Source organism: Ceratocystis lukuohia, assembly GCF_044167205.1.
Source record: "Ceratocystis lukuohia strain C4212 chromosome Unknown Supercontig7_pilon, whole genome shotgun sequence".
Taxonomy (NCBI): Eukaryota; Fungi; Ascomycota; class Sordariomycetes; order Microascales; family Ceratocystidaceae; genus Ceratocystis; species Ceratocystis lukuohia.
In genome coordinates, this window is record NW_027263526.1 from 1,361,033 (window position 1) to 1,380,484 (window position 19,452).

The 19,452-nt window shown below is 48.8% G+C and overlaps 5 protein-coding genes across 5 annotated transcripts; 1 reads left to right on the forward strand and 4 right to left on the reverse strand.

Annotated features, from left to right (window-relative positions):
- Nucleotides 1–550: 550 nt before the first annotated feature.
- On the reverse strand, nucleotides 551–1,988 carry HOO65_070273 (2-oxoisovalerate dehydrogenase alpha subunit; the record flags this gene model as incomplete). The annotated part of the gene is made up of 2 exons (XM_071005030.1): nucleotides 551–1,261; nucleotides 1,416–1,988. The coding sequence occupies 2 exons, from the start codon at nucleotides 1,986–1,988 to the stop codon at nucleotides 551–553; spliced, it is 1,284 nt and encodes a 427-aa protein (XP_070856991.1).
- A 945-nt stretch (nucleotides 1,989–2,933) lies between these two features.
- Nucleotides 2,934–5,865, reverse strand: HOO65_070274 (Transcriptional repressor; the record flags this gene model as incomplete). Its single annotated transcript, XM_071004879.1, has 3 exons — nucleotides 2,934–5,348; nucleotides 5,411–5,793; nucleotides 5,844–5,865. 3 exons carry the CDS (start codon nucleotides 5,863–5,865, stop codon nucleotides 2,934–2,936), a joined length of 2,820 nt encoding a protein of 939 aa, XP_070856992.1.
- A 1,586-nt stretch (nucleotides 5,866–7,451) lies between these two features.
- Nucleotides 7,452–10,393, reverse strand: HOO65_070275 (General negative regulator of transcription subunit 4; the record flags this gene model as incomplete). The annotated part of the gene is made up of 6 exons (XM_071004877.1): nucleotides 7,452–7,617; nucleotides 7,661–8,312; nucleotides 8,377–9,881; nucleotides 9,949–10,097; nucleotides 10,157–10,223; nucleotides 10,350–10,393. The coding sequence occupies 6 exons, from the start codon at nucleotides 10,391–10,393 to the stop codon at nucleotides 7,452–7,454; spliced, it is 2,583 nt and encodes an 860-aa protein (XP_070856993.1).
- A 613-nt stretch (nucleotides 10,394–11,006) lies between these two features.
- Nucleotides 11,007–12,026, forward strand: HOO65_070276 (NADH-ubiquinone oxidoreductase 30.4 kDa subunit,mitochondrial; the record flags this gene model as incomplete). The annotated part of the gene is made up of 2 exons (XM_071005112.1): nucleotides 11,007–11,388; nucleotides 11,518–12,026. The coding sequence occupies 2 exons, from the start codon at nucleotides 11,007–11,009 to the stop codon at nucleotides 12,024–12,026; spliced, it is 891 nt and encodes a 296-aa protein (XP_070856994.1).
- Nucleotides 12,027–12,761: 735 nt separating this feature from the next.
- HOO65_070277 (HECT-domain-containing protein) lies at nucleotides 12,762–18,705 on the reverse strand (the record flags this gene model as incomplete). The annotated part of the gene is made up of 4 exons (XM_071004769.1): nucleotides 12,762–12,958; nucleotides 13,025–13,174; nucleotides 13,232–18,051; nucleotides 18,293–18,705. 4 exons carry the CDS (start codon nucleotides 18,703–18,705, stop codon nucleotides 12,762–12,764), a joined length of 5,580 nt encoding a protein of 1,859 aa, XP_070856995.1.
- Between the last annotated feature and the right edge of the window lie 747 nt (nucleotides 18,706–19,452).

A 19,452-nucleotide genomic window follows, 5' to 3' on the forward strand; every position in this document is an offset into this window, starting at 1 on the left:
CAATCTTCCTTAATATTGTGAAGTCTGAAACTATGAATTAGATATGTAGACCAACTAAGGGACTTGGATTTAATTGTGCGTGCTGTGCTGAGCTACTCACGAGATTTTTACATATCCGGCCGACCCTGTCCGCACATTAATGACAGGATGCTTGTATTTGTGCGACGGCTTTGTGCTATAAGGCTCCTCAGGTTTCCCTACATGTCCTACCCTAGGTTTTGGCGATGATCGTGGCGAGTCTAGCCTTGTAGCCGTTGAGAAGAATGTGTATGAAGACGGCGAGTTACTGCATAAATCGCGGCATTTTCGGCAGGTTCCGGCCCGCCAGGCGCCGATGGGAAGCTTCAATACTGCTCGCAAGCACCATCCTTGTCCTGGTAGCAACATAGTAGCACGCACCTATTGTTGGGTCATGGAGATCTGCGAGCATTGGATGTTTAAAGGTTTAATCCCGTGGAACTAAAAATCTCAGGTTGCACAGGCCGCCGAATTCCTCTTAAGGTATCACGTGATATTAGGGTTGTTGCATATTTATGTTAACCCTATTGAATTAAGCGTCGTTCAGGCCTTTTTGCAGGCTTTTCTTCCCTCCATCAAATCCCGTGACGTCATATTCATCCGGGTAGCGCTCTAGAAGGTCATGTAGCCTGTGCATTTGCTTCTCTAGCTCTGGCGTCATGTCTTCGTACACGTCTGTAAACATGTTCCGCAGAGCTGGCTTCTTGTCCGCCTCGGCTTTCCTGAAGGCCTCGAGAACCTCACGCTTGATTTCCTGTCGTGCCTCCTGCTCTAGATCTTCGCTCCAGATACCCTTGTGTTCCATCCACTTGCGCAGGCGTGCAATGGGATTATCGCGCCTCTTCCACTCCTCAACCTCAACCTTGGCACGGTATGCAAAACTATCGTCTGATGTGCTGTGATGGCTCACGCGGTATGTCATGGCCTCGATGAGCACTGGTTTGCCGCCGTCCTGTAAAGCTAATTGACGAGCACGCTTGGTGGCAGCACGCACGGCCCAGAAGTCGTTGCCGTCAACACGTATGGTATCGATTCCATAGCCTATGCCGCGACTAGCAATACCATCACCGCGATATTGCTCAAGCGTAGGCGTCGAGATGGCGTAGCCGTTGTTGCGGCACAGGAAAATCACAGGACAGCCACGTGTGGCTGCAATGTTTAGCGCAGCATGGAAGTCACCCTCGGAGGCGGCACCCTCGCCAAAGTAGGCCACAACGACGCGAGGTGGGACACTTCCAGGGTTCTGTTGGTGTTGTATTTTAAGCGCATAGGCGGCTCCGGATGCTTGTGGAAGTTGAGTGGCTAACGGGGACGACACGGTATGCTGGGAGAGCGATAAAGTTAGTTTGTTTGACTAACCCATGCAGGCTATAGCGGGGATCAACCAACGGACTTACAATATTTAATTTCGACGATCCGTAATGCACTGGCATGTTTCGGCCACGGCCGGGATCCTGGCTATTTGAGAACAGCTGGTTCATAAAATCAATAGCTGTGAAGCCACGTTGGCGAAAGACACCCTGCTCACGGTACTGGCAAAACACCACATCGTCCTTCTCCAACGCGCTCGCCGAGCCGACGCACACGGCCTCCTCGCCCATCGAAACCATATAGAAACTGACCCGGCCTTGGCGTTGGGCATCGAACATAGTCAAGTCCATGACTGCAACAAAAAGCATGTCGCGGTATAGCTTGACGATTTCACTATCGCTCAGGTCTGCCACAAAGCTGCTGTCTACCGGTTCGCCCTCGGCATCAATGGCTCGGTAGGTCGGCAGGGCCGCAATCTCGGCTGGCTGCACAAACGACATGACGTTAGTAAAGTCTGATTTCACGGCCCCGGGAAACGACACATTCTGTGCGTTGGGGCGCTGCGATAGGCTGCTGGCTAGCCGGCGCGGGATGGCAGTAGTAAGGGCTGCGTGTTTTGAGGAATGAGCAGCAAAGTGACGTAGGAGAGAGCGTTTCATAATGGAAAGTGACAGAAGCAAGCACAAGAACAGAGAAACTATGAGTGATATTTAGACCGCGGTTGTGTGTGTGTGTGTGTGTGTGTGCGTATTGTAGACTATGTAGTAGCGAGGAGCTTGTGATAAGCAAGTACGGTATTTCTTGTGTTGTATTTGGAATACAACCTAGAATGAGTTTTAATATCTATGGAAGACAAAGAAACAACGATCCCCTCATCCTAACTGAACTCCAAATTCTCAGCACTCGTGATGTGAGTTTCCCCTTGTCTAAGCCGACCTTGTCTTGGCCTATTTTTATTTGTTTGTCTTTTGTTCTTGCCTAGTTAAAGGGACAAGGACTTGAGCCGATCTAAAGCGCGTGCCTTCCCTTGGTCATCTCGGTACTTTGGCTCTTGCCTCCAAGAACGAAAGCTGCCCAAAAGGAACAGACCAAAAGTACTGATACACGTTCGCATTTCCTACCTCTGCTCCGCATGGTTTATTAGACATTTCAATTTCATCAAGAATAAGTTGAGAGCATTTGATTTTTGATCGCATTAAGAAGTGCTTGATACGCTGAAAAGCACGCCTAGTCTAGCCCCATGGCTTGTAACTCGGTGAAAGAACAACTTCTTCTCACTCCTAGAGCTGCTTTGTTGAGGAACAAGTCGCTCACTCCAACTTCTGCCTGGCAACACCAACACCATGTTGATAAATACAGGATACTAAATACTACTTGAAAAGCATCGTATCAAACAGACCAAGTGATACCGATATATTTTCTCCACCTCCCCCTCACTGTTCCATCCATGCTAGCCGATGCCACAAAGAAAACATAATCCCCATCAAAAACCGCATCATTGCCAGCCCTAGTCGCAGCACCTGAATGCTGACCACTAGCACCAGCACCCCTTTTCTCATTGAGCCCCTAGTAGCCTGTATAGCAAGCGTGCTGCACGCCGCAAGTCAATGTTCCGTGCCTAGAATCAGTCGTCGATTGTTTCTGATGACTTGATTCAGCTTGGCCTCGGCCTTTTCAACCTCCCGTCGTGCCAGCTTTAGTGCCTTCCCCGAGTCCTCCACGCTCATTAGTGGCGGGCTTTGTAGCGAGAGCGTGCCGCAGTCGGCCCCCAGAGGATTGCGCGGGTTGTTGAGTGATGGCATGGATGTGGAGGTAGACGTGGGCATGGAATGGTAGCTGCCAGTACCAAGGCTCTGATAATCTATAGACGAAACGGCTCCCGTAGATGTTGTGAGTAGTGCAGCAGCATCATCACTACTGAACCCCGACGCACCGTACATCTGCGTTGGGGGCACGTCACAATTGTATATGAATGGCGCTAGTGAGTTGAGGCTGGCATCAGCAGCGGCATCACGAGCTGATTGTCCTGTAGACGATTGGCGATCAAGCTGTAGACGAGGAAGCACAAATTGGTTGATGTACGAGATGGCTTCGTCGCGCTGGATTTTGGCCACGGGATCATGGACCTTGCCATCCGTTGTCTGAGGGAAAAAGCTAGGTGGCCCATTTGGAACGGCACGATTGTTCACTAATGTAAATCCCTGGGTACCTCGTCGATATGCGTCAAAGATAAATGTGCGGGGGTCTTGAAGATCAGAGACCATTTTAGCTTGGTAGTAAATGTATAGATCCTCCTCCTCTTGGGATAAATTGCGGACAAAGTCACCATTGGGGGTGATGAGGACGCGGCTTCCGTCGCAAAACTTCCGGACAGGTTTGCCTTCATAGAGTTGCTTCTTTTCGTCGCTTGTGAGGATGCTGGTTGCTGTGTCCTCGCCCATATTTACCTGTATCTTGCCTGCACTACTGCTATCAGCGTTGCTGGTGATTCTTGTTTCAGACATTCCTGGCCCTGGAACTGAAAATACCTTTTCCACCTCGGCCTTTGTGTTGTCACTATTGAGTAGCCTAAAAAAGCTAAGCCTATCAGCCTCGGGCAAACGTCTCTGTGCTCGTAGCCCGGAGAAAATTTTAGACAAGGCTGACCCTGAGATATCGGCTGCATGGGATTGGCCTTTGTGGATATCGGTAGACCTCTCAGTTTGGGCCACAGCTTCTGCTGCTACCCTCTCAGCGGTGATTAGGAGAGGCTCCTTTTTAGCCGTCACGTCCTTGATCTGGATTCTCTCGGATTTGGCTAGTGTTTGGTTATTGCTGACCGAAGTCTTCTGTGGTGACTTGATAATAGGCGAGGATGCTGATGCCGAATCAACGCTATCGATATTGGCCTTGCCTTCCTGATCCAGGGGCCTGAACTCCTGTCCTTTCTTGTTTGTTGCTGTTGCCGTCGTCCCGTCTAGAGCCTGAGAAGTGTTTGAAGAGGTGCGCTGCTGAGAAGAGCTAGAGCTAGAAATAGCTGATGTAGTAGTGGGAGAAGACTTGTTCAAGTCTGGACCCTGAACGCTAGAAGCGTGAGAAATCTTGGTCTTTTCCCTAGTACTAGGGGTAGGCGGAGTGTCTGAGCTGTCCTTTTCGGCAAGAGAAGCTGACGCCGAGATAGCTGCGCTAGGACCCTTCTTCAAAATTGCAGGCTTTTCCTTCTTCTGCTTCTTCTTGCGGCCCATGACTGGCGCATGTGTTGTTTCCTGTTGAGGGGCAAGCATGCTTTCAGTCGCTACCGTATCCACCTTTAACTGGTCTTTGCGTTGTTTACGCTGCTGACTTTTAGTAGTGGTACGGACCGGAGCTGTGCCAACTCTATTTGTTGTTGGGGGAGGCGGAGGAGAGCTTGTACGGGATAGAGAGATCGATGTCGACACTATCGATGCACTGTCACTAATGACTTCGCTGTGACTGGTTGGGGTGGAAGGCCGCTGGAGGTGGGAAGAGTTCGGGTTTGTCGCTAGGACAATTGGTGAGGCTAAAGGTGCGGGATCAGACCTGTTCAACGTCCTAGTGCCAGTAAGCCTAATAGACCTAGGAACAGTGCGGATAACAGGAGATGGCGGGTTTGTATCTGAAGTAGATACTGATCGTGATAAGACAGTAGGGGTCTCAATAGGAGTTGTAGTAGCAGTAGCCGTAGCCGTAGCTTTGATAGAGGAATTGGCCTTGTTCAGTAAGGGCGAAGACGTATTAAGTGAGAGAATAATAGGGCGCTTGGGCTTGGTGCTACTGTCCACAAGGGACTTCTTAGGCGAGCTTGTACCAAGTACCCGGGATAAAGTATCTGAAACGGGAGTGCGCATAGTGTCAGTCTTGTGCGAATCCAAGGCAGGGAAGTCTTCATCGTGAAGAATAGATGTAGACACGGCCCTCATGGGTGCCTTGAGTGGGGTCCGAGGTGTCTGGGGAGCCGCAGATTCGGTAGAGCCTGATGACAAGGTAATGTCCTTCACATCTTTATCCTTTCCCCCTCCCTAGTAGCTATAGCGACTGCGGTCTTCGTTAATGTAGTATGCCGCTCAGGGGTTGACAACACGTTTCTAGAAGTTGATGCCTTGGCCTTGGCCTTGACTTTGGGGGACGCCAAAGGAGTTGACGTGGCATTAGCTACTGCAGGTGGGCCGACTGGGCTGCCAATAGGCATTGGGAACTTGGTCTTGATAACGGGGGCGGTTGCTAACGAGGTTGAAGCTATGGAGACGATAGGTGAGGCTGTTGACGACTGTGTAGGTAGACTGGGAGGAGTAGAAACCATCCCAATGGGAGTAAGGCCTGGGGGAGCAGGAAGACCCAGCCCCGGAGGAGGCTTGGGGGTGCCTGAGGCAGAGGAGCGGCTCGATGCCCGTGCATCCCAGGGCTCGTCAGAGACAAGAGCATCAACATCATGGATGGCGGCATCCAGTTCTAGCATATCATATTCTAAAGAAAAGTACGCACGTTAGCATGCAAAATTGGAACTTTGCAACAACTGGCAGTGACGTCAGATTGCATGGTGTGGCGTGGTGTGTGGCGCTGCGTATGTAGGGGATATGGGGATGCAAATGTATGGAGGTGGGAGTGAAAGTAAAAGTGAAAATGTTGATGTGGGAGAAGAGCCGGTCGGGTTAGCACGCTTCCTGTGATAGCGAAGAAACAGGCTGGTTGCCCATATCGGAAAGTGACTAATGGTCTCCCGCAACTGACTGTTAATGCCCCTCTATAGTGGTTTTCCTTTTTGTGCTTGCTGGTCAGTTTGGACTCCATCGAATCCAAGTCCCTTGCAGATTTATAGAAAGGGGAAGCAATTAACCGAAGTCAGAATGCAGGGAAAACTCGAATGCAGAAAGAAAGCAGATATAGTGCCATGTGGCTAGTAAATACAGATAGCAAAGACAACGCATACGGGCGAGAAGAATTAAGTATAGGAATACAGCGGAGGAGAAACACTGAATGGAAAAGAAATTATGCACACCACAGCCATCATCGCCGCTTCTGCTTGCTTCAGAATAGAAAACTTGGGGCTACTGCTCGTGACCAGGTTGAGAAGAGAATAGAGAAAAGGGGATCGTAATATATTGATCCGGAGAGAAGAGAAAAAGAGAAACGAAGATAGAAGAGATAAAAAAGCACAGCTCAAGCTACCTGAAAATGGGAGCGGCGAGAATGGACTGGTGAAGTTAACATACATGAAGACCAAGCAAAGCGTTCTGGAGACGATGATGGCTTGCCATGTGCTGCAACTAAATCCAAGGCTGTGGGTAGTAGATTAGATAGACATTATCTAACCACCCCAAAGCCCAAGTATCTAGGTGTTGCTCACAGCAAGGGCTGAGAAGAGGACGTGGAATGAAAGAAGAGTCCAATGTCCATAGCTCTCTGTCCTAAATACCTCCAGCTCCCTAAAATGATGCCCCTATGAGTTCTTGTTGTCCAAAGATCCGTGCTCGTCATCATCAAGGTGAAGCATGAGCTGATGAAATGTAAAGGAAATATTAAGAGAGGAGTAAAAAAGAGATTGATGTTGTAGTTGGTAGAGCTGTCTGGGATGTAGTGGATCGACCATGACAAATTTGAGTACGAGCATTGATAAAAAATCTGCTTCCACTGCAGGGTTGAGACCACAGAAAGAGAGATGCACCGCTTTGTAGAGAAACTGAGAGTAAATGAGATGGTGCAGAGTGTGCAGAGAGAATAAAAAGGACATCAAAGCATAATGAGGAATAAAAGCAGAAACGCCCTGACCATACACACGCCGGTGTAGGTATTGGTGTGTAAATGCCAACCCAGATAAAAAGATAACAACGCGTAGAAAAACAACATTTGAAACAAGAGCAAAACTGAAAGCATGGAGGAATCGGTGATTGTCGAGTATTGAAACAATAGGACAAAGGAGAAAAATTAACAAAAGCAAGGAAACAAAAACCGTAGGGAAGAGAAACTCAAAACCAAAAAAAAACCAGAAAAAGAAATTCGAGAAACAAGGTCTAGTACACCGGTTCCTATCAGGCGAAGAAATGCCGTTCGAGAGAGGAAGGGAGAAAGGAGGAAGACAAGAGAGAATGTACAATGGGGATCGGCAGCGTTGCTATTGTCACGGCTCACCAGCGGGTTCCATATCCAGCATTGTACACCATATTTGGGTTATATCCGCCTTGGCTCTGAACACCGCCAAAGATACCCTGGCCAACGCCCACGCTGCCGACACCACCAACTCCGACTCCAGCGTTGCTCTGGTTCTGGTTCTGTTGCTGTTGCTGTTGCATTCTGGCTTGCAGAATGCTCGGGTCTGCAAGATCCACTAAGCCACTCCCCCCCAGAGGAGGAAGTGTTAGCATGTCTGTGCTTCTTTCCCTTCTTCTTCTGCTGTTTTGGGCCAAAGTCCTGAAAGGCTGCAGAAGCACCAATCTGCTGTTGCTGTTGCTGGTTGCCGTAGAGCGATGCCAGGAGGCCAGAAGCTGAAGCTGAAGCAGGAGCGGCAATAGAGGATAGTGAAAGGGTTGAAGTAGGGGTGAGAGATAGGGAGGTAGGGGGGTACTGGTTGGAGAAGAGAGAAGTAAGGTACTCACGCTTTCCGGCTTGGGCTTGAGCTTGAGCCTGAGCTTGGGCCTGAGCCTGGGCTTGATTATTAGTCCGGTCACGCAGAATAGTCTGCAGCAGCACATCGTTGGTCTCTCGGGGGGCCGTGAAACTTGAATTGCCAAAGCCAGGTCCTTGGAACATGTTGGGAGGAGTTGCTGTAGACTTAAGGCCTGGAGGCGGACCAGACACCGAAGCAGGGTAATAAGGGCTGTTTTGGTGCTGGAAAGAAGTCTGTTGTGCGAGGGATCTCTGGGCTAGGAGACGAGGATTGCTTGCGAGTTGAGATGAGTTGCTGTCAGCTCCAAAGTTTAGACGTGAAGGTTGGCGAGTGTGCGAAGGAAGTGGAAACATTGAGCCGGAATTAGCAAGACCAGGAGTGCCTTGTTCACCGAGAGCACTCTGGCTACGGAGAAACAACTGTTGTTGAGGGGGTTAGCGACCGACCACCAACAACGCCCACGGGCGTAGAAGACTGGGCAGCAAAGCTGCTGCCAATAGCCGAGCCAAACGGAGCTTCATTACGAATAGGCTGACTAGCACTAGCCTGGCGCTGGCCATATCCATCACGGAGAGGCTCACGGTCCTCCGGCTCGCCGCCGAGAGCATGACTGCCACTGCTTTCGAGCTCGGCTTCCGTAGTTTCCTGGACTTCGGGTGCAGCGGGTTCTTGAACAATAGTATTCCGCGTCTCTTCAGCCTCGCGCATACAACGACGCTTCTCACCGCCCCGGAAGTCAAACATTGGAGGGTGCATCTCTAGTTGAGCAAAGTCATCGGCAGAAAGTTTCTTAAACGTCCATGAGGAATCAAGATCTTTCAAAATGCGCATACGGGCAATTGCCTCCTCGGATTGGGGTTGAGTAGGTGCTTGCACAGGAGGTTCGGGTCTTGTTTCTTCGTTTAATTTGGGCGATGCAGGTGGAGGCAAAGTGGTTTGAGCTGAGGCATCTTGGCTAGATGACACACTTGAGGACGAAGCACTCGATGATGAAGTGGGAGCAGAAGTGGGATGAGCAACACCCTTGCCTTTTCCCTTATCAGAAGCATTGGCAGCGGCAGCAGCAGCAGCGGCGGCAGCGGCGGCAGCAGCACCAGCTGGTGTAGGGGAGTCATCGATGGATGCAATTTTGTCGCTACTTTCCGTAGATCCTTCGGAAGTAACAGGCAAAGAAGCTAAGATAGCGGGGCTGGAGGCTGTAGCATGATTGCCTCTTGGGCTCCGCTGCTGATTTCTCGCCCAATTAGCCGTTAGAGGAAGGGCTGAGCCATCAGTACTGCCGTTCTGCTCGGGGCTATCTTTACTTGAGGTACGAGCCATCGGCTGTGAAGCGGAAAGAGATTGCAGAGTCCGCACTACTGGCGTACTACGAGAAGCGGCACCGGATGACGAGCTACCAGTAGTAGTGTTGGAGAACGGGCGCTGGGTATGTATGCTGTTCATCGAAGAAAGATCTTGCCTTGTGTAACTGTCTTCTTCGTCACCTTTTTCGTGTAGGAACATGCATACACGGTTGGTGCATGGTTCGTAACGCAGCCAAGCAGAGCAGTATTTGGTTGTGCCAAGCTGGGCCTTAAGAACCCTATCACCGTTATGAGAACCGTTTACAGCATTAATGCAACGGTTTGCCTCTTCGGGTTTCTCAAAGGTGACGTAAATGCCCAGCGATTGATTTTGACCATCAGACGTTTTGCGATTGCTGATGGAAATCTTTTGGATGGCACCATACTGCCCAAAGAACTCGGGTTTGCGCAGAGTCTTGAGTAGTTCATCTTCACGCACAGTGGGTGTGAGGCCAGTTACATATACCAGGTTCTTTTGAACAACCCGGACGCCAACGAGGCTTTTGCGGCTTTCTTTTTCCGCCTCCCGTTTCTGGGATTCTCGCTGTCGCTGTTCGTGAACTCGGCGCTTCTGGCTTTTGGTAATGTTAGCTTTGAAGAGAGCCTCCCTAGTGATGACAAACAAAGGTTAGCTTTGAAAGCAACGTGTGGTAGTAAAATACGCAAGAGACGTACTCCTCCTGGGTGACCAGTTTGTATTTGATTGTCTTATCATCGTAGGGTCTACGGCAAGCAGGACACAGGCCATTCATGTTGTTCCGAATGTTGTTGAAGCAGAACTGGCACACCTTAGGGGAGGGAACAAAGTACAGAGTGTTAGTATACTAGTATCATGTTGAATCTGTAGCAATAATAAACCTGATTTTTATAGGACAAGACATACTTGGTAGCCACAAGGGCAAGGATGGAAGCTCCGATCCGAGAGATCGAACTCTTCAATGCATAGGGGGCTGTACAACGAGACATGAATGTTAGTAAACATCGTCACAATAGAGATCAACACGAATTAGATGATCATCAAGTAGCCGTGAACTTGTTTTAAGCTCTATGGATAGACATAGCATGCATTCACATACCAGGTGTCTTCCTCCTCGTCAATAAAAGAGTCTTGGGGTGCCATGTTGTCGGCTAGTTTGAATGAAGTTATGGGCAGGTTAAAGTGCTTTGGTGGTAGATAATGATTAAAATGAAATAAATGGTCCAATTTCGATAGGAAATGTACGCTTCTGATACAGGTGGTGAGATGGAAACAATTGGAAGGCTGTAGTTAATCAGGTTGTTGTGTTGTTGGCAAAGGAAAAAAAAGCAGGGAGATGGTAGAACTTGTCAAACACGTTTGGGGATCGAGAATTGCCTGGCTAAACCTTCTGAAGATAGCTGCCAGCAAGGTAATAAGTGGGGTTGCCGAGGTTTACCCGAACCACCCCTCACGTGACCAAAAGACATTTGTTTTTGCTGATATTGGAGTACATGCGCTTGTGTGCTTCTTCACACCTACTACAATGTACCTTTATATTGCCACTTGCTTGTAGCCAATGGCAAAGCGCTGAATTTGAAGCCGGTTTGAATAGTTTGAATCCTAAAGTATACGAAACGATAACCTGGTCGTGAGCTAGAAAACGATAGCTAGCACTTGAGAACGCTGAGCACATCCGACCTTTTAAGCCTTCCGTGTTTGCCTTCCTGTTGTTGGGCTACTATTACCTCGCATCGTCTCACCAATCTGGATCGCAATGGCTTCGCGGCTTTCCCGGGGCCGAACTGTGGCCACGGCCCTGCAATCTGCTAAAGCTCAGCGACAGCTTCCGCATACGCAGCAACACTCAATGGCTGCTCTAAGATGTCTGTCAACGACTTCTACGCAGCTTGTTGCCATGCCGAGCGATGCCCCAAATATGCGTCATGCCAAGCGTGCGCCCGCCTCAACCACTCTCCATGCTCCAATTGTCAATCCGGCCGATAAATACGCTACCAAGGCCGATAACCTGCATAAATACGGTGCCTGGATCATGGGCTGTCTACCCAAGTACGTGCAGCAGTTCTCCGTATGGAAGGACGAGCTCACCATCTACATTGCCCTGACTGGCGTGATCCCCGTCTTCACTTTCCTCAAGTGTGAGTACTTGGATGTTCCCTAATCTTGATACCACTTTAAAGCCCACCCCTCCCCACTTCGTCCACCCCTCTATCTCCTTCATGGCGCTATGGAAAACTAATTATATCACTGCTACTTGCGGCGTACAGACAACACCTCGGCCGAATTCACTCAACTCAGTACTCTTACTGCTAACGATTTCCCCACGCGTGACCAACGCTTCGAGGTTGTCTATAACCTACTTAGCGTGCGATACAACTCACGCATCCGGGTTAAAACATACTGCGACGAAGTGACGCCTGTTCCCAGCGTGACGCCTATCTATGATGGTGCCAATTGGTACGAGCGAGAGACTTACGACATGTTCGGCATCATTTTCTCCGGCCACCCCGACCTGCGCCGCATCATGACTGACTATGGCTTTGAAGGCCATCCCCTCCGCAAGGACTTCCCCCTCACCGGCTACACCGAGGTCCGCTACGACGAGGAGAAGAAGCGTATTGTCTATGAGCCCCTCGAGCTCACCCAGGCCTTCCGCAACTTTGAGGGCGGCACCACCGCCTGGGAGCCTGTGGGTCCTGGTGTTGACCATAGGCCTGACACTTTCAAGCTGCCCACTCCCAAACCTGAGGAGAAAAAGGAAGAGCCTAAGAAGTAAATGATTATATGGTCGTCCACCCAAGGCCGTGCATTGCTATGATTAGCAGCAACAGCAGCGACGCCAGAAGATACAGTTGCATAGCATATATATGCAATCGCAGAACAGACACTAGTAGTAGTAAACAGGACACACTATACTTATGCCTCACTTAACAGATCCAGCATATTCGTAGACTTTAAACCAGGAAACATGAATTAGTGAAAAGAACAATCGAGGCTAAGAGCAAAATAGAATCCAGTGTAATTACAATCTATCTAACGAATAACCGCAACTAGGAAATACTGTGCAAACAAAAAAGTCTTGATCAGATACAACCAAACAAGACGGTGGATGTACAAGGAAAGCTCAGAATGAACAAGAAATAAATAAAACCCTCGTCTTCATCTCACGGATGCCAGGGCTCATATTTTCTCTCCTCATAGGCAGTGATATGATATAGGTAATGCCTATAAAACCAATAACCCTTAATCAAATGTTACTTCATGTCTTTTTACATGAAATAGAACGAAAAGGGTAAAGAAACAGACTCTGAAATAATGGCATCGAAACAAAAAATGGCGCAAAAAGAAGAGAGCCGAGGCGAGCAAGTAAGCAAGGCAAGTCCCCAAGACGGGGTAAAAGAAGAAAAAAAAGCAAGATATAAACAATGGAGGGGGTAGAGAGCTGAAGCCAGCCAGGAAGTTAGTGGGGGAGGGGGGGGGGGAAGATGTGAAGGAACCAGAGCAAAATTGCCTATGATAGGTGGAAGGCGCCTTGACCTTCTTTGATCGCTGTCATCAACTGTTTGCGCATGGTCTCCATGTCACTATAGTCAGGCAGCTTGAGATAATTAACACACGTCATTACACTGGGTAGGTAATCGTCTGGTGTGTTCGGGGCTTCACTAGGTCTGCATACGACAGTGAACATGGGCTTGAGCGCTTTGAAACCTGATAGATAGATGGCGCGTTAGTGGTTATTTGTATATCGTGAATAAAAATTGGTTCAAGACTTACCTCCAATTGGCAGCTTGGGGCTTCCTGTAGTAAACTGAAGGAAATCACGGCGCTCTGAGACGTTCAGATTACTCATGAGCTGAAGCAAGTTTCTGATGCTCCGGCTGTCCATGTTGAAGCCATGATCGGCCTTGATAGAGTCCATAAGTGCTGTAAAATGGGTTAGCTGATATTCATGGCCAGTCAAAACTGACAAAAATAACTCACTTTCGAGAGACCAGTCCTCATCCACACGACCGAACAGCGATACCAACTCATCCGGGGTAAAAGCATTCAGCGCTGAGTATGGGAACACAGTAGTAAACCCTGCTCGGAACGAGTCGATCTGACGGCGTACTCCTGACCCAAGGGTCATATGAATCATGGAATCTAGGTAGTTTTCAACATTGTCGATAGTTACTCGGGTCTGGTCACCATTAGGGATCAGTTCAACATCTGGGAAGCCAGGGAGAGTAAAGTCTAAGCAGAGATCATCAATATGGCAACCATTAATGGTGATCTTCTCCAAGTCGTCAACCTTTTGGGCTGCAGAGCGGGTGGCATCCTCTTCAATCTCTTTCTTGGCCAGGGCAAACTTTTTGATCAGCTTGAGAGATCGAGCTAAGTCGGGATCGACACTCTTTACGGCTCCCAAAGAGGGACGGACACCAGCCGTCATTGGGCCATCCCCAATGCGGAAGAATATAGGGTTGAAATTAATGTCAATAAGGCGCGAATCCAGCATGGAGCGAGCAACGAATTTGCCCAACATAGCAAACATATGCAGAATACGACGTCCATTAGGAGTATCCGCTTCGGCATCACTCATTGGGCGGGGAAATAAGCCAGTAGAGCCATTGACATACTCATCATCAGGAGAGTCCGTCTCTCGCCACAGCTTGAGTTTCTTTTTGGCGAATTCCCTGCTAATAGTAGCGTAGAACTCTAGAGTGGGGCCTAGACCAGTGCCAACCTCTTCGAAGTACTCAACTTCTAAAATACTTTGTCCGGCACCGTACAGGTTCATGACCTTGAGTGCAGATTCGAAAATCTTGGCACGGCCAATACGCACCTTTTGACGTTGAAGGCGACCCAAGAACTGACGTTCATCACGAGAGCGGCGATCATCGCTTGGCTGAGAATTTTGCCATCTAGCCATAGAGCGAGCATAGCCAAACGAAGTGGACTGAACAAAGAGATGCCGTGTTTCAAAGGGAAACAAGAACGGGTAACACCTAGCCAGATCTTCTACCCAGCTAGGAAGACAGTTGCTTGCAACAATGAGAGGCTCTTCTAGCTGGCGATTGAGTTTGGCGGTAAGCTTTGTGTTGACAAAATGGGTCAATGGCTCAACATTAAGGCGTAGGATATTAGTATTGTCAGTCATGACATCTTCAATATTCGCGTTCAGATCATGCAAAATGCGAAGAAGACGGAGAACGGATGCAGTAACGGGATGTTGTGTCAACGACGTAGGGATAGCCACAGTCCCAGAGTTATCTAAGTGACTATCGACAGAAGATGAACGAGCTGGCGGAGACTCAGTTGGGGCAGGCCCAGGTACCTTGCGGTATTTGATCTGATGCACTGTTGACCAAACGTTATGTCCATGGGTATCTTCATTGGAATTTATGTTGTATATGGCCCGGAACACAGTGACGTCATTTGTGATAGGTTTTCCATCCACCAAAAACTCAATATGCCACTCTGATGATTCTGGAGGAACTACAGCAGCAGCAGCTAACTGAGCCAATCCAGCATCATCATTTGGTGGATTAGTCGACGTGCCCCCAGATGATGTTTCCTCATCCCGGGGATGAGAATTGGTACCAGGAGACGTTCTGCTTCCATCCAACACCCCAGACAAAAGGGAAAACTCAAGGTCAATATGCGAACGATCGGGAGTTTCTTCATTCAAAGCAGAGCTGTCCATGTTGCGGGCCGGGGTCTCAGATACAGTATCATCCTCGTTATCGGGCTCGTGATTTTCCTCCTCGCAATCAAAAGGATCGCGTGATTCCTGGCTGTGTTGGGGCGACGTAGCCGAGGGTTGTAGAGAATCAGTAGACCGATGAGAGTTCTGTCTGGCCTTTCCCTTGGAGCCACTCGCAATATCAGGTGTGCTTGGTGCTTGACCAGAATTTTCCCACCTATGTCGTTTAGGTATAGAGCCAGGTGGAGGAGGAAGGGGGTTAGAGGGAAAACCAGGGTTCATAGCCTCTCCTAGCCGAGCAACAAGTTGATTGGCCTCTGCAGATGTAAGGGTGCCTGAGTTCTTAATAGCAGCCAATGCCTGTGTTAATGTAGCATACCGACCGGACAAATCACCAAGGTTGGACATCTCAATACGAGGGCGGAGATAATCTGCCAAAGATTGGAAAGATGCGATAGCGTGAATAGAAACCATCATGTTGCGATACGGCTTAGGTACGTTCGAGTCGTCATCTGCCACTAGCTTCAGCTTGATCTGCTTTGCCAAAAAGGAGGCTGAGCTACTTCGGCCCCCTTCAAAAAGGCCATTCTGGACGGTAACAACGTCAAAATGTTCTGAGCGGCTAAGTACATCTTGAAGCTTATGAACCATGCAGCTGAAAGGCGTAGACAATGCCTTGGACTTTGGGTTCAGGGTGTTGTCCATAAAGATCTCGAGGAACGTAGCCTGAGAATCGCGTGCCAAATTCTCATCAGGATTGCTGAAGATATTCAATAGAACCTTGATGAGGCCAGAAGCAAGGATCTCAGCACTAGTCACACTCTCCAAAACATCACCATCAAAGTAATTAGCAAGGCGAACAAAGAGTTCCCTTCCAGCTTCGGGAGACAAATCGGCGGCATTTCGGCGAAGAAAAAAGGCCTCAAGTTCTGTTGATAGATCAGCCAAAGAATTTAGAATTTTGGCTGCCTTCTTCTTCATCTGCTTGCTTTGCTTTTCAGTTTCGTGATTCTTGAGGAACTCCTTGGCTAGTGAGCGGATTTCAGCCTGTGAAACCAAGTCATCATTGAGATTTAGACTGGCGCTAGATTCCCTAGAGCTGTGAGAGCTTAAACCGTCATCATCAATGTCGATATTTTCTTCGTGATCATGATCAATATCGTTGTCTGAGCCCTCTGCTTCAGAATCATTCTCATGGTCATCTTCCTCTGACGTTTCATTTCCACTTGAAGCAACTTCGGGGCCAGAGGCCTCTCCCTCTTGTCCATCGGCCTGACTCTTTGCTTCCTCATCAAACTCCTCCTCGGCAGGCAAGAATTCATCTTCCGAAGCATCAGAATGGTCAGAGCAACCCTGTGGAGCAGGTTCGGCCACATCTGCCTCTTCAACCTCAACTTCAACATTAGTGTTGGCGAGCTTCGTAATTTCCGCAATCACACCTTCACGGTACAATTGGTAGCGATAAACGTCGCCCAGCCTACTAAGCAAAAGTTCACTGCTTTCGAGGGCCATACGAACAAGAGTATGATGGTCTTGTTGAGAGAAGATCGAAGCGAGGAAAGATGCATATGAAACTGATGACAAGGTTTCAAGCAAAATTGCTTTGTCCAGATTTGAAAGCATCTTTATGTGGGCCATCATAACACGCTGGCGCACATTAAGGTTCACAGTACTGGCAAAAGCATCTGTCAAGGTGGGAAATAAGATCAGTGCAAAGCGACGTACAGCAGGTTGGCATTCTTTGAGCAGCTTAATTCGCTTCTCATTCTTGGAAGCATCAGCAGAACCTGAGATACCAAGGTTGAAATACTGAACAAAGCCATCACGGCTTTCGCTCGACTTTTTAGGAAGAAGTTCGCAAATTACATTGAGGGCCTCCATTATCTGTTCGCGGGGTCGGTGTATAAGGGCTTGCATAATGACGATGCCATCCAGTTTGGCAGCTACGCCATCAGTATCCGCTGGAGGAGAAATGCCAGTAAGCACCTGGTACAAAGTTTCGACAATGTTGAGTTTGAAAAGCTCGGCTGAAAGTAGAGGGCTAGCACGCGCAGTGTGGGAAAGGACTCGGAGGAACTGGGTGTGGATACTAGAGCTGATGAGATTGGTTGTTCCGGGCACCAACAAGCGGAGAACAGCTCGGAGAAGGTCGACAGTAACGAGCTCTTCAAGTTTGTCTGGGTCATATTTAAAGCTTTCGACAATGCCAGAGACACAAAGGGAAGCCTGCTCTACTACCCGCTGGTCGCTGCTAGAAAGAACGTCAAGAAGCTTTGGCATGCAGTCTCGGACAACAGAAAACGAATCTTGCGGGATATTTCGGCAGCAATTGGCAGCAGTGGTTACAGCCGTTCTTTGGGTGCTGGTAGCAAAAAAGTCTAGGTAAGACAAACAGGCCGTTAGCCCGCCCTCGCGCACAATGACAGCAGGGTACTCTTGAGAGATCTTTTCTAGAGTGCTCAGAGATTGTTCAGCAACATCGATGAAGGAAATTTCGAGTAGTTTACTGCAGAGCACAGGGACAGCGCCACCATAAACAACATTTCCAACACTGCCAGGCATCGCCTCCATAAGATTGGCCAGGCACCGGCAAGCTAGAAGCATAATTTCAGGAGAGCTTTCAGGTTGCATCAGCTTGACAAGTTCGTGCACAAGAGCATCCGGAGAAAACTGCGACTGTAGGTTGTCTTCAGAAGACACAAGGAGGATTTGTGACAATTCCTGAAGAGCTGTGTGTTGCATTATCTCTTCTCCTTGACGAAGGCTGTTAATAATCTCCCGAATGCGACTGCTCATGCCGGACGCCATCATGCCAGTTAAAGCCCTAAGTGTTTGAGACAAGGAGGCGTTGCCATATTCGCTGAAGGGGTCGTCGTCATCGTCTTCCTCTTCGTCATCGTCGTCATATCGGTGATGGCGATGGTGGTTCTCCTCGTCTTCGCCTTCCTCGTGTTCTTCACTATCATCATCATGGTCATGCTCATCCGGAGATTGTGACCGGGCAGAGCCATCGATGCCCGTCATTGCAGTATCTTGGTCAGATGAAACAGCGGCTTCTTTTGATGGAGGCTGAGAACTTGGTGAGGTGGATGTAGAAGTACGCTCTATATAATATCTGTGTTAATATTTCCATCATGTCTGTCATCAAGAACCAGGGATGGGAGCTAACCTTGCAAGTCTCTGGCAGTTCTCTTGTTTTTGTTACGACTATATCTCCTAGACGGAGTTGCAGTAGGTGAGGACATGGTCACGTCGTCCTCATGATCACGACTATATGCGACATAAGAAAACAGTTGCGTTAGTACAAAGTAAGACTAAGCAAGTATATAGTGTAAGGGTTTGTTTATAACACATACTCTTGGCTTGCCATGGCGGCAGAACGGCTTGACCGCTGGTGGAAACGTGAAGATGGTGAGGAAGGGATGTTGGAAGTCGAATTTTGGTTTTGGCCGTCAGCAGTGGCTCTACGACGTTTATTCTGTCTGGATGCAGTAGGCGATGAAAGTAAAGGTTTGGCAGATGCGTCAGGATTCAGACTCTTCCTCTTGCGAGCTGAAGATAGAGGTTGATGGGCAGAATGAGGCAGTTGCTGCAACTCGCCAGCGGTAGCAGCAGCGTTACTTGTAGGCGTAGAAGTAGTGTTGGCAGTGATGGCTATGAGGTTTGTCGTCGAGTTAGGAGATGTTAACGAGAGATCGGAAGAGGGCTGAGCTGCAGCTGCTCTGCTCGCGGCTTCACGAGCTGATGATGACCTAGTAACTCTAGGCATGGTCAGTACAACAAGTCGGCATGAGCGATAGGTAGCGTGTGACCGATAAAATCACAGGCAAATAGTGCGCAGACAATCCCAAAGGCGGCTCATTCCCCAAGAACAAAGTACGTTTGAGTAGTCAGCGTTGGGGGAAATGAAGAAACGAGACTGCGAATGTGGGGTTGGACCAGTGGACAGGACCGGTGATTGACCGTAAAAGGATTCAAAGAATAAGGAGGGAAGGTGCAGATAAATGATGGATATTCGACAAAGACCAGTCAAGTAAAGGAACTGGGGGGAGTAGTCAATGGTAACGATTATGATGATGATAATGGAGAAAATGGAGCAGAGACAAGCAAGTCCAAGGATTAAATGTTCTGAGGAAAAATAATTATGGGGCCGTACAGAGAGAGCAAACAGAGGAGCCAAACGGGAGAAGGCTGGATGGAGATTGAATGGAAACAGGCTATAGGGTATCAAGGCCACCTCCAGGGATGAAACTACCAAGCAGGGAAGCCAAGCACGCCAAAGTACACCAAAATACACCAAAACAGGGAAAGAAAAGCTTGGGAATGAACCAAGCGAAAAAACAATAGATAGGGAAGCGGGCCGCCTATCTTCAGTGGGGCGCCTTCAGTGGGTTTCAGTGGATTTTGGTGGCTAAGCAGATGACTAAACACCAACGGACACTTGAGTGCAACAGTAAAAAGACCAGCCGAAATATGGAGACGAGAGAGCAGTGGTGGCATGATTATAGACGGGGCT